This window comes from Mustela lutreola, chromosome 7, assembly GCF_030435805.1.
Source record: "Mustela lutreola isolate mMusLut2 chromosome 7, mMusLut2.pri, whole genome shotgun sequence".
Taxonomy (NCBI): Eukaryota; Metazoa; Chordata; class Mammalia; order Carnivora; family Mustelidae; genus Mustela; species Mustela lutreola.
Window position 1 is genome coordinate 5783265 of NC_081296.1, and position 12137 is coordinate 5795401.

Genomic DNA, 12137 nt, shown 5'->3' on the forward strand with positions numbered 1-12137 from the left:
GCCGAGAGCTGGGGCAGCTGCGGCGTTTGGAGTCCGGCCGTTTGTGCCGTGGCCGGCAGTCAGCCTTCGGTCCCTTCCACTGTCCCCCACCTCCTCGGGCTCTCCCTCCGGCCCTCTCAGCCCCAGGACACCCAAACTCCGAGACGGCCGAATGGAAAAGCCAGTGTCGGCGGCAGGAATGATGAACTACTCCAGTTTTCAAAGTCCAGCTGCGGGGTTGGAGATAAACAGAGCAAAACTGATGGTGACACGGTCAGTAGTGCTGGCCTGTGCTTGATTCCAAGTGGGCATGTGTTTTCCAGTTGACGAGGAGATGTTGTAAATAGGGGCAGGTGTGGCCAGCATCTTCCTGTTTGGGGAAACACGGTGGTCCTCGAGTCATGACCCGCAGGGAAGGGAGGTCCAAGGCTGGGCTGTGCATGGCTGAGGCCCCTCCAGGGGCACTCCGGATCCGAGCATCTGTGCCCGCACTGCCTCTGGTCACCTCCGTGCCTCGGAGCACCGGGGAGTACATCCAGTGGCTGACCGTTGTGAGCACGGCGAGCACGGTGAGGGGACATCTCAGGTCCCTCTGGTTCGTGATTTAATCCATTGCGCGCCAACATCTGTGTGATGGCTGGGCAAGGTCTCTTCGCCAGTCGGCCTGGTTTCCTCATGCATCAGAAGGCGCTATCTGGGAGTCATGTGTGCTTTAACGGGGGCAGTCACAGAACGTGCTCCGATGGGGTCCAGCATTTGGTCGGAGCTCAAAAAATAGTATTCATTCCCATAACTTCTGGTATTGTCATAAAAATGCTGAATCGTCTTGGGAAGGAGTAAGTGTACTATGTAAAGGCAGGCCCCCATCTCAGGAAGAATCCCGGCCCGGCGACGCTCGGTAACGTCGGTGGGCTCCTTTCGTGTCGCCTGTGAAGAACCAAGGACTGTGTGAGGGCGTCTGTGCTCTGAGACCCATATTTCCGGTACATAAATAATGTAAAAACCCAGAGGGAAGGTGACCAAGGGTCGCTGCATCCAGTGAAAGAATCAGTGATCAGTGTGCGTGTGTGTGCGTGTGCGTGTGTGTGCGTGTGCGTGTGTGTGCGTGTGCACGCACATGTGCGCCCCAGAGCCTGTACTTGGAATATGTACCATTTGTATCCAAGGGAGCTTAATGAGGCCAAACCGTCGTGGAGAAACAGAAGGACTCCGATCCCTCTTGCGCGAGATGCTTGGCTCTTGGAAAGGGGTCCCTGATTTTTCCTTGAGGCTCCCTGGGAGCATCTCCGAGGGGCGTGCCGCGGTGTGCAGATGAAGCCGTGCTCCTAGAGCCCCGTGTGCTGAGGCCGAGCGGCATTCTGGGCAGCACGGGGCGAGGTGTCTTTGCTTCCTCCCATGCCACCCTTTGCAGCAGGAGGGCAGGGACCGCACTGCCCCCCACCGCCACCCCCCACTTGGCCTGAGAGATCAGGCAAGGCAGCTTCTTCGGGGTTTACTCGGACCTGCGGTGGGGTCATGGGAGGCTAGTCCAGGAGGCACATCTGAAGAGGAGATCCCAGGACTCAGAGCTGCTCCCTTCCTTGCCACCGTCCGGGGCAGCCGTCCTCGAGCCGCAGAGTGCGGGAGAAGCGCTGGTAAGATGAGGGGGGCCGCTCCCGGGTTCTGATTTGGAAGGTCTCGGGTGAGCCTGAGAATTCACGTTTCTGACTCCTCCCCGGGCTAGGCTGCGGCGATGGGGGTGGGCTCTCTGAGAACCCCCGATCCAGGGCCTCACTACTGAGTTACAGTGTCTGCCCGGCCCATCCCTCTGGACCAGGAGACGTGCAGGACACGTGCAGCTAAGTCACCTCAGTTCCCCCCTTGCTTGCAGATGCCGGGAGCTCGGTTGGCAAGTCAGCAGCGGCTGGTGGTGGGGAACTGGATATGGGGTGCACGTGTGCAATTCTGGGAAGCCGGCAAGGGGGCTGGGGTGTGCGGGGGACCCGGGGTGTGCTGCCGAGCAGGACCTACAGCTGTGGGATCTCAGATGTGCTCCTCTGACCCCTCGGAGTGGCGTGGAGCCTGCCGGGAGCTGCCACGTGCTCTCGGGGTCAGGTCGGAGGCTTCTCTTCCTCCCGCCTCCCCTTGCCGCCCCCCTCCTGCCTGCCATCCGGAAGGCCGCTCGGATTGCGCGCACACTGGCTTTCTTCTGGAGAGCGCACTGTGGCTAAAGGAGGGCAGGGGCCCCAGGGCTGGGAGCACTCCATACGGGGGTGAGCAGTCCGTGCCCTTAGGATTCCCTACAGAGGAGAGGTGCACCCGGAAGCAGGACAGGACCGCGCTGTGCAGTCAGGCCTCAGGACTGGGCGTGCCCCATGGCCAGGTCGCGGGGAGGCAGAACTGAAATGTGGCTAGGGTCCCAGGAGACCCGAGGACCGCCCCACTTCCCCACCCCTGTCTCAGGAGCTGAGCACAGAGCCCTGGTGACTTCATAGCCCCTCCTCCTCCTATGAACTCTCAAGGGCTCTTACACCTCACCTCCAGTCCTCTCCAGCTGCCGCTAATCTCCAGAGTCCCTGTTCAAATTCCCGGGGCCCCCAGCATCATCATGTCTACATCCTTGACCTGTGGGGGCAGACACAGGGTTTGGAACAGACCCGCTCCTGGAATAGGTGCATCCCAGGCCCTTCCCGTCAACAGATGCTGTGTGGGGCGGTGGGGGGCGGTGGGGGTCATGGACCTGGTGGTTGCCCTTTGGGGTGACCTGGCATCAGATTGGTCCCACCTGAGGTCACAGCCGATCTAGAACGTTCCACTCAGACTGTGAGGATCTCCATGCAGCACCAACCATGTCCCTCCCCAGCACCCCCATTATCTGTGGACACCGGGCCACTCAAGCCCCCAGCAACCAGACCACGGTGGCCCAAGTGACCGGGCAGGACAACAGAAGAAGCTGTTTCAGCTCCTGGAATTACCCTTTTCTGACCACCAAAGGAAACCCCACTGGATCTGCCACAGAAAAGCTTGATAGAAATCCCAGCGCAGAGAGGAAAGGCACCGGGTAATGACGGCCATAGAGGGAGAGATGGAGCGGCTCTGTGGCTGGATCTCCAGGTTTGTTCTGAGTGTGAACAACACACAAAAACGTTATAGACATGTGATAAAAGCAGATTCAGGCGAAGTAGGGAACCTTGGGTCTTCAAATGTCTGGGGGTGGTCTCTGGAGCCACCGCTGGTGCGACCGGGTCTTCACGAGGGATGCTGGCATTCCTCCCTTTGGGGTCTGTTACCCACAGTCTCGTGCAGATGTTTCTGTGGGAGAAGTTTCTAGAAAGATGCCCGGGCTACCTGTATGCCCACTGTACCTTCCAGCACGTACTTCCAAACCAGGCAGGGCCACGTCTCGGAGCGGCTTGTCCCACTCAGTCCGCAGTGGCCACAGGGTGGCCGTTTCCCTGCTGGTGCCGTGGTGTGGCCAGCTGTGTGTGGGCTTCACGGAAGCGTGGTGGCCCACAACATAATGGCAGCAATGGGGTGTGTGTGTGTCTCCTTAGTAGCTCGGGTATGAGAAGCAAACAGACCCAGCTACTTGTAGGGGACTCTGGGGAACTTTCTGGTGGAAAAACATACCATAACAAGAAGGCAGCAAACACGATTGGTTGAGTAACAGGAGGAGGTAATAATTCTGAGTCCACTGGTGACGGCCATTGGAACCCAGCCCAAAGCCGGCTGGTCCTGTGGCCAGCTGGGTGCCAAGGAGCTGATTTACTCACGACTCCATAAAACCCCAAGACATAAAGGCCCACTACCTTGAGATCTTTCCAACAGGACAACACAAAGAGGGAAAGACAGAAAAGAAATAAAATTCAGCTCTACGGCTCTGGCCGGGGCCCAGGGAATGGTGGCGGCGGGCTGGGGGCCTGGGGAGCCAGAGAACATGGGTCTGACCTGGGGCCTGGGCGAGACCCCCAGGAGCCTCTGCAGTGTTGGCCGGGGGGAGCCGCTGGGGAGCTCCCCACAGGCCGGGTGGACAAGGGCTCCGTACACATGACCTCAGCAATATCCACTTTTTCTGGGGGAAGGGAACCGGCTCTCAAAGAGCGAAGGCCGGAGACAGTCTCAGACTTTGGGGTGCTTCTGCCGGTTTTGGAGAAATAGTTGACCAGGAAGCACCACATTTTCTGTATCCGACTCCATCCCAAATGCGAAACATTATTTACTTGGAAGGACGGAGTGGGGAGAGAGGGTGCTCATCTCAAAAAGGGACCCCAACGCTGCTGCCAACAGCCACGTGAGTTCGCCTCCAGGCGACGTTCTCCAAAGTGAACTTGTTTCCATAAAATAAAAAGACTCTGGGAAAGGGAGCATGTAAAATGGAAAGTGTGTATTGTCAGTGATCCCATGGGATGGGCGGAACAGAAAACATCCCCAGCTCTGAATTTTCTAGATATACTTGAAAAAAGAAAAAAGAAGAAGAGGAGTAAACATTCATACCCGGACCTCTCATAAGGTCAGTTTTTTTTTTTTTTTTTTCCCCTAGAATTAGGGCAAATAAAAAAAGAAACCTCTAAATCTGCTGTTCAAACGACTCTGTCCGGTGTGATCCAACCGTCACCCCTTAAAAGCATATTTATAGGTGCCCCAGATCCCCCGGCTGGTTCCTCCCTTCTTTGGCTCCTGCTGGGCCTGAAAGGCCCCGAGCTCCTTCCTCCATGGAGCAGGGTTCTGTCCGGAGTGAACGTGGATGCGATGCTCTTTCTCAAATCAAACAAACTTTTTGGTTGGTTCTCTCCTCTGACCTTTCGTATCTCAATCCTAAAATAACAGCGTGCACATGTGGAAAGACTCAAGATTTTTTTTTTTTTTTTGAAATGATCATTAGGATTTTATTACAGCAGAAACTCAGTCTATAAATTTTGTACAACTCATCGTTGAAAAAAAAAAGATGCAACTATTTTTTCATTGCATCTCTATTTTTAATTAAAAAAAATTTTTTTAAGACTGAAGAACTTCGATTATAAGATAGAAGACCATCTCAGCCAGACCCAGAGACCGGGCAGGGACATGCAAAGCCAATGGGTTAATGAAGTAATCCCCAACCCACAAGTGTCTACCCTGAGGGGCTGAGGTGAGCCAGGGGAGGGCCCTGTGGGGTGAACCTGGCCACCGGGCCACCTGGGACTTCGTTAGGATTGCCAGGCCCAGAGGAAGGGGACACGTGGGTTGGAAGACACACCATCCCCTTCTCACAATCAAGCTTCCGCCCAGCCCCAGGCCAGGAAGGCCCAGACGCGACCTCTCCTCTCCGCCCTTCTGGGGAAGCCCTTGCCCCCTCCTGCTGGGGCTCCTCCATCTCTCCGGAGTCTGTGGCAGGGACAACACGGGTGGGCGCCTTCCCCTCTCACTCCCGGGGTATCAGGAGACACTCTCAGGGCTGCCGGCTCTGTGTACCGAAGGGATCAAAATAAAGGCTCCGTGGCCTCCAGCTCTGGTTCCGGTGCTTTGGTCGGTCTTCATGATCTTGCTTTAAGGATCTATCGAAATTCTTGGCTTTTATTAATCTTACCAGTTTTTGCCTAGCTCAAAGTTTAAAACGCATTTTGCCTTAAAAAGCAAGGGTTAATTTGACTGCTTCACAGTGGAACCGCTTCTAATTCCCCGGTTTAATCATCTGTTCCCCGGAGGGCTCTGGCTCTGGAAAGAGCTGCCTGGGGCCCTGAGCCTCAACCGGTAGGTGGGAGACGGGAGAGGAGGGCTGTTCCCTAACCGGGTCCCGGTGCTCACTTGCAAGTGCACGAGGTCACCTAATTTCTGAAATCAGCTCTTTTTCTAAACTTGCCAGCCATAAACTGAGCCACAGAGTACACACAAAAAATACATATTGAGACAGAATATAAATGTCATAAAGGTGCCCCGATGCTCCCTCTACCACCGTGAGGCTCCAGCTTCTACTGGTGACCCCAGCCCCAATCAGGGGACAGTCCCTGGAGTCTGCCTGTGATGCCCCGGGGACACAGCTGTTGGGGACCACAGGCTGTGCACTCAGCTCCTCCCGGGCCCCGCGGGACTTCCCCGTTCCTGCTCCATCCAACATGTGTGAGAACCAAGTACTCCCGTGTGTGTGTGTGTGTGTGTGTGTGTGTGTGTGTGTGTTTAGACCGTGCCCCAAGGATCGTAATGGGATCTGGGTATGTTGCCTCAGATCTCTGAAAACTCGGACCCGAGCAGCACGCCCCCTCTCGCCTTCCCTCCCTTGGCCGGCCTGGGCTCCAGGGCTGGCAGGGAGCAGGCTTACTCCATGTCTCCCGAGCAGAAGGACGGCTGCCTCTGGACCTCTAGGAGTGAGGATCCTGGTTTTGGGGCTTCCTCATGGCCCCAGAGGCCCTTCTACATAAACGAGGGCCGGAAACCAGTGCGTCCGTGAGTGAGAACAGCGACAGGCACATGCCCACACAGGCAGGTGCGGGCACGGCCCTGGGACAGGGACACTGCACAGCCGCGGGGCCTGAAGGACCTGCCGAAACAGCTCCCAGTCTTCCGGGCTGCGCCCCTTCTCTCCGTCACATGTCGCGCGTGCCGGGAGAGGGCAGAGTCTAAGAACCCTCTTCCCAGCACATCTGGCAGCGGGAAGGATGGGGTTTACAAACGCCATGTATCGATGTGTCAGCTTTTCCCGCGTCGCCGGAGTTTTCAAGATAAGCCAGCGCGTGGACAACTCTCCCAAGTTACTTCGAACATCAGCACCTGCTACGCTTAAACAGAGTCAACTACCTGGTAGCGCCTTCTCCAGCGTCGGGGTCAACCAGACTCGCCCGACTAGCCCAGAGCTCGAAGACTGAAGGTAACATCTCTAACCAGCATGAAGACATGGTTTATTGATTTAGTTTATTGGGGGGGAAAAAAACATTAAAATCATTTCGAAATAAAAAAGTCTGGCCTGATAATTTTATGAGTTTTGAAAAAGAATCCTTCCTTTAAGTGGCAATAAAAATTATTCGTACAACATCAAAAATTACAAAATCTATTTCTGGCTGAATCGCATTTGCTCCTTCTATGGCGATCTCCCTGAAGGACACAGCCGAGGCAATTTAAGAAAAATATTTGCAGTCGAGGCAATGATCTCGTCACGTGAGCTAATGTCCCTTAAGACTACGAGGAAGCTGTCAAGGAAATTACAGAAATTATTTTTTTTGTCTAAAGAAAAGGTGTGGGGCTTAACTGTCACTAACACCCATGGGCAACGAACAGGGGCAGTGTCACTGGTGCGGGACATGCAGCCCGAGGGCTGAGGCCGGCAGCACTCGCACAGGACACTGGTTTCCCAGACGGACCCACTGGAGGAAGGGTCGCTGTGACCATGCCTGGTTCAACCAGCTAAAAGGCAGGTGGCCCCTGGAGCACGTGGTCTCTTCCAAGGGACAGAGGAGACTGTACGCGGGGATGCGGGAAGCCGCCGTGAACTAGGGCTGCGTGGAGAAGCCCATCAGCCGCAGACTGCCCGGGGTGGAGGTCGCCGCCACGTCGTCTGTAACAGCATCTCCTCGCACCCCGGAATCGATCAAACACACACTCTGGAAACATGCTCTCCGACGCCTCTTTAAAACATTTCTAAGGATCAGCTTTATTGAAAAGGAGCGTGCGGCGAGACGGCAGCACAGCGGGCCGTCCCAGCACCCACGCCGGGCGCAGCGGTCACTTATTTTTGCTGAGGGTCCTCTGCTTCTCCGCGTGCTCCACGATCTTCTCCTCCACGGACAGGCCCTTCCTCTTGCGCACGGCGTTCATATACTTGCGGGCCTGGTTCTCGGAGTCGGCCTTCTCCCCGAAGTGCAGGTACTCCTCCTCGGTGGTCGGCACCCAGAAGGGGTCGCTGGGGACGACCTTGTAAGAGAAGGCGACAGAACGTGCTGGGTCAGGCAACCACGCTTTCATGGAGCCCGCCTTGTGGTCTCCGCTGCAGGGCCACAGCGGAGCCGGGACGACGCGCTGGCAACGGGAAGAGACCGGAGGGTGTGGGAGGCGGGAAGGAAGGACGCGACAGACAGAGCCGGGAGCACACCCCAGAAATGCGGACAGACAGAGCCGGGAGCACACCCCAGAAACGCGGACAGACAGAGCCGGGAGCACACACCCCAGAGCCGCCACCTCCCACCTTCCCACGAGGGAAACTTCACCTGGAATAATGTCGTGAAAAAATCCCTTCTGCTAGGATCTCTCTGGGAACTAGTGTCTCTGCATCAAGTCTGCTTTTGTCCCCAGCAAAGACTGACACCTGTAAACCCGTCCTCGACGATTCTGAGCCTTCTGCTCCAAAACTCTGTGGGCCGCCTGGTGAGCCAGACCGCTTGGTTCACCAATTTTGCCCAGACAAGAGGCAGACGGAGGCACCTCTTTCCGTCTTCTCTCTGGGCCCACGGCTGTTCGCCACCCCACAGCGAGGAAGACAAGTCCAGGGGCGGGCGCACTGGGGACACTCGCTCTCTCAGGCTACGGCTTGGGGGAGGGAGAGAGCAGAGCTCCGGCAGGGGGGAAGTCACCGAGGTGAGGGTCTGTGTTGCTCTGTGTCGACCAGCAGCCAGACCGTGATTATCGATGAAGGTGGTGACCATGGATATGGACTTTCCTGAGGTCCACATCCAAAGGACTGACTTTCAGGACAGTACAGAAGAGTAGGGGGACAGTTTCCACTCCCAAAGATTCCTTCAGGCAGAGAAAGCTCCACGAGACTGACCCTCGTGGCCTCTCTCTGCCCCCTCAGCACAGGATCTGGCTGGTAAGTGCGAGAGGAGGAAACAGACTTCGGGAGTGGGGCCTCTTCCTCTGTCCACTAGAAGCCACCCCAGGAGGCACAGAGCCTGCCTGTCCCTCTGGGACACGGACACTGGCCGCCCTGCCCTGCCCCTGTGGTAGGAGCCCTGCCATCCAGCGAGTCTCCCTCGGGAGCACAGTACTGGGTGCTCAACACTACGTTCTCCACGGCCAGCGTGATCGGCAATGAAGGTGACGGTCTGACATTAATGTGCCTGGTTCTTTTTGTTACTGGTTTCTCTCATTTTTCAATTAGGGGAAGAAAGGAGTGGTATTTATTAAGAGGCCTCAAATCCTAACACTTTTCAATGTAAAATACAGAAATGAAAGAAAACTGTATTTTAAAATAGTTGGTCTTCCATTTACAATAGCACCAAAAACCATCAGATACCCGGGAATAAGCCTAACCAAAGAGGTAAAGGGTCTGTACTCCAGAGACTACAGAGCACTTCGGAAAGAGATGGAGGCAAACACAAAGAGATGGAAAACGGCCCATGCTTACAGGCTGGAAGAATAAATACTGTGAAAATGTCTGTGCTGCCCAGAGCAACCTGCCCATTCAATGCACTTGTTATCAAAACACCATCGGCATTTTTCACAGAGCTGGAACAAATCATCTAAAATTATATGGAACCAGAAAAGACCCCGAATATCCAGAGGAATGTTGAAAAAGAAAACCAAAGCTGGCGGCATCACAATTCCAGACTTCAAGCTCTATTACAAAGCTGTCATCATCAAGGCTGTAGGGTACTGGCACAGAAACAGACCCATAGATTAGTGGAACAGAAGAGAAAGCCCAGAAATGGACCCTCAACTCTATGCCCAACTCATCTTCGACAAAGCAGGAAAGAATGTCCAGTGGAAAAAAACAGTCTCTTCAGCAAATGGTCACATGCAGCCTCGTGCAGAAGCATGACACTGGACCATTTCCTTACACCACACACAAAAATAGACTCAAAATGGATGAAAGACCTCAATGTGAGACAGGAATCCATCCAAATCCTAGAGAAGAACATAGGCAGCAACCTCTTCAACCTCAGCCGCAGCAACTTCTTCCTAGACACATTGCCAAGGGCAAGGCAAGACGCGGAGGGCGAGCGGATTGGAGGTCCCCCTTCCTCCCCACCCACAGCCACAAAGGCCGGTCCTCAGGGGCAAGGGGAGGCAGCTGGGAAACGGAACAGTCCCACGAGCTGTGGTGCCCAAAGACCATCTACACTGCAGGCTACTGTTAGGCTGGTTACTGGCACCCTGCCCTCCCCAGCGGGATGAGGAACCCATCACAGAGCATAGAGAAGCTGTATGTTCCCAGCAGGTCTGGGGGGCAGGAGTGAGTGAGTTGTTAATCCTGCTAAAAAAAGCAACAAATTTTATAAACAGTAAGAAATGAGCTACTAGTTGAGAGACATCGACTCAGTCTGGCCAACTTCAGACCAGAGTCCTTGTTTCAAAAATGTAACACGAGGAGTTTCCAAAAATCTCATTTTGTATGGGCCTCGGGCCTTCCGAGGTTTGCTCAGCTTGCGGGCCAACAAGGCTCCAAGCCTTCTCCCCTCACCTCTGTCTGCTGGAGGCCTCCTCTGGAGACCTGCTCCAGCCCACCCCACCCCAGTGGGCTCCGGTGCCCACACGGTGCTGTGCCCTACAGAACAGCATCCTCGAGCCGGCGGTTTGGAAGAAAAGATGCTGTTTCCTAACTGGTTCACCCAGGATTCGTCTATCTGCCCACTGCAAGAATATTTTTTGCAACCCCACAGCCTGAAGGGAATGGCATTTTCTAGTTCAAGGGAAGGCGGGCACCCAAGTTCTCACTGCTGTCCCGGGCATCTAAAGGAAGAAGAAGAAAAAGAGCCCAGGAGGAAAGCCTGGGGAGCTCCACGGCGGTCCCGTGCGCTCCCAAGCGGCCCCGTGCCAGCCGCCACCAGGATCACGGCTGGCAGGTGGAAACACTCGCTGGGCGCTCTTGTGATCGGAGCTGACGGTCCTCACCGCGGGTGAACCCTGGCCCGCCCCGTGGGGTGGGCTCAGGCTCCCGCAGCCAATCCCGGGCCGGCGCCGACACGCGTGTACCACCGCACTGGCTGGGCTATTTTCCTTTCTGTGCCTGTTATTAGCTCCTTTTCTTCCTTTTTCATAGAAGGGGCAAAACATAGAAAGAGAAATTATGGGATTGCTGACTTCAAAGGTTTCCTCGTGGAAAATGCCTGTAATCTGATCTCCTCTATTTTTTGAAGCACTTTCTCTCAAAAGCTCTTGATTGTAAATTATATGGTGTGACAGAACACAAAGGAAAGAAAGTGCCTTGGAGGGAGAAGCCAGATCTCAACAACTGTGTTATTTCTAAACCCGGCTATGGGGGGAAAACCAAGACAGCCAGAAACTATCAGATCAATGACATTTAATTACAACATCGTTTTCAAGACTTTCAAAGATGGGACCCTTTTGGGAAGAAGACCAGGACAGGTGGCAGGGGCGAGAGAGGGCAGCACTGAAAGCTGACTATGATCTTCTTTAAAGTTATTAAGAGACTGACTGTTAATAACAAACTAATGAAGCCAGAAAGTATCAGTTGAAAAAAAAAAAAACCCACTATTATTAAGTATGTAAGATTTCTGGCTTTTTTTTTTTTTTTTTCTTCCTTATCAAGAGGGAAAGGAGATTGAAAAAAACTATCATGGTTTTTACATCAACAAAATCTGCCCATTCGGTAAAGCCTGGACGCTGTTACATTAGTCGTTCCTAAATACCGGTTCCCGGATGAGAGTGGGCCGAAAGGTGTTTCGGGGGGGTATTTGCAGGCTCGACAGGAGGGGGGCACAGCTCTGTGAAGAGCCAGACAGGAAACAGCTTGGACAGAGCCGCACGGTGTGTGGGGCAGCCGCGCAGCTCAGTGTGAAAGCCGCCACAGGAAGTGTGCACGGGGGCAGGAGCGGCCACAGGCCGGTGGCTTTATTTCCCCAAACAGGTCACAGGCCGTACTTTGCTGACTCCTGGTCCGGTCAAAGACGACACTTCCCAACGCCCTTGTTCGGTGGCAGGACCAGATGTGGCCACAGACTGACTGCAGGCGACGGGAGGCATGCAAAACCCCATGTGTGTCCCCACAGGAAGGTGCACCCGTTTCCCGGCTGCAATGCTGGAATGCAGGGGTACGGGCTCGGGGGGCAGAAGCCAAATGCTGAGAAAGGCGGCAAACAGAGGACGGGCTCCTCCCTGCGAGCCCCTACTGCCCCGGCGGCCGCCCCCGACGAGCCAGAGAGCCTCTGCCTTACCTCTGTCACTCCACCCCGAGACGCTTTGCACAGAGCAGCCTTACCTGCCTATTTGCAATTACGAAATAATAGAAATCTGACAGGTTTGTAAAAATGCAT

The 12137-nt window shown here is 54.8% G+C and overlaps 1 protein-coding gene across 2 annotated transcripts in view; it reads right to left on the bottom strand.

Moving 5' to 3' along the window:
• Nucleotides 1-7554: 7554 nt before the first annotated feature.
• Nucleotides 7555-12137, bottom strand: part of EFL1 (elongation factor like GTPase 1) — a 115131-nt gene continuing 110548 nt past the window's right edge. For both annotated transcript variants that reach the window (XM_059179848.1, XM_059179849.1), the window contains exon 20: nt 7555-7839. In XM_059179848.1, the coding sequence (XP_059035831.1) occupies nt 7651-7839 (189 nt within the window). In that variant the 3' untranslated portion in view covers nt 7555-7650. The remainder of the gene's footprint in view (nt 7840-12137) is intronic.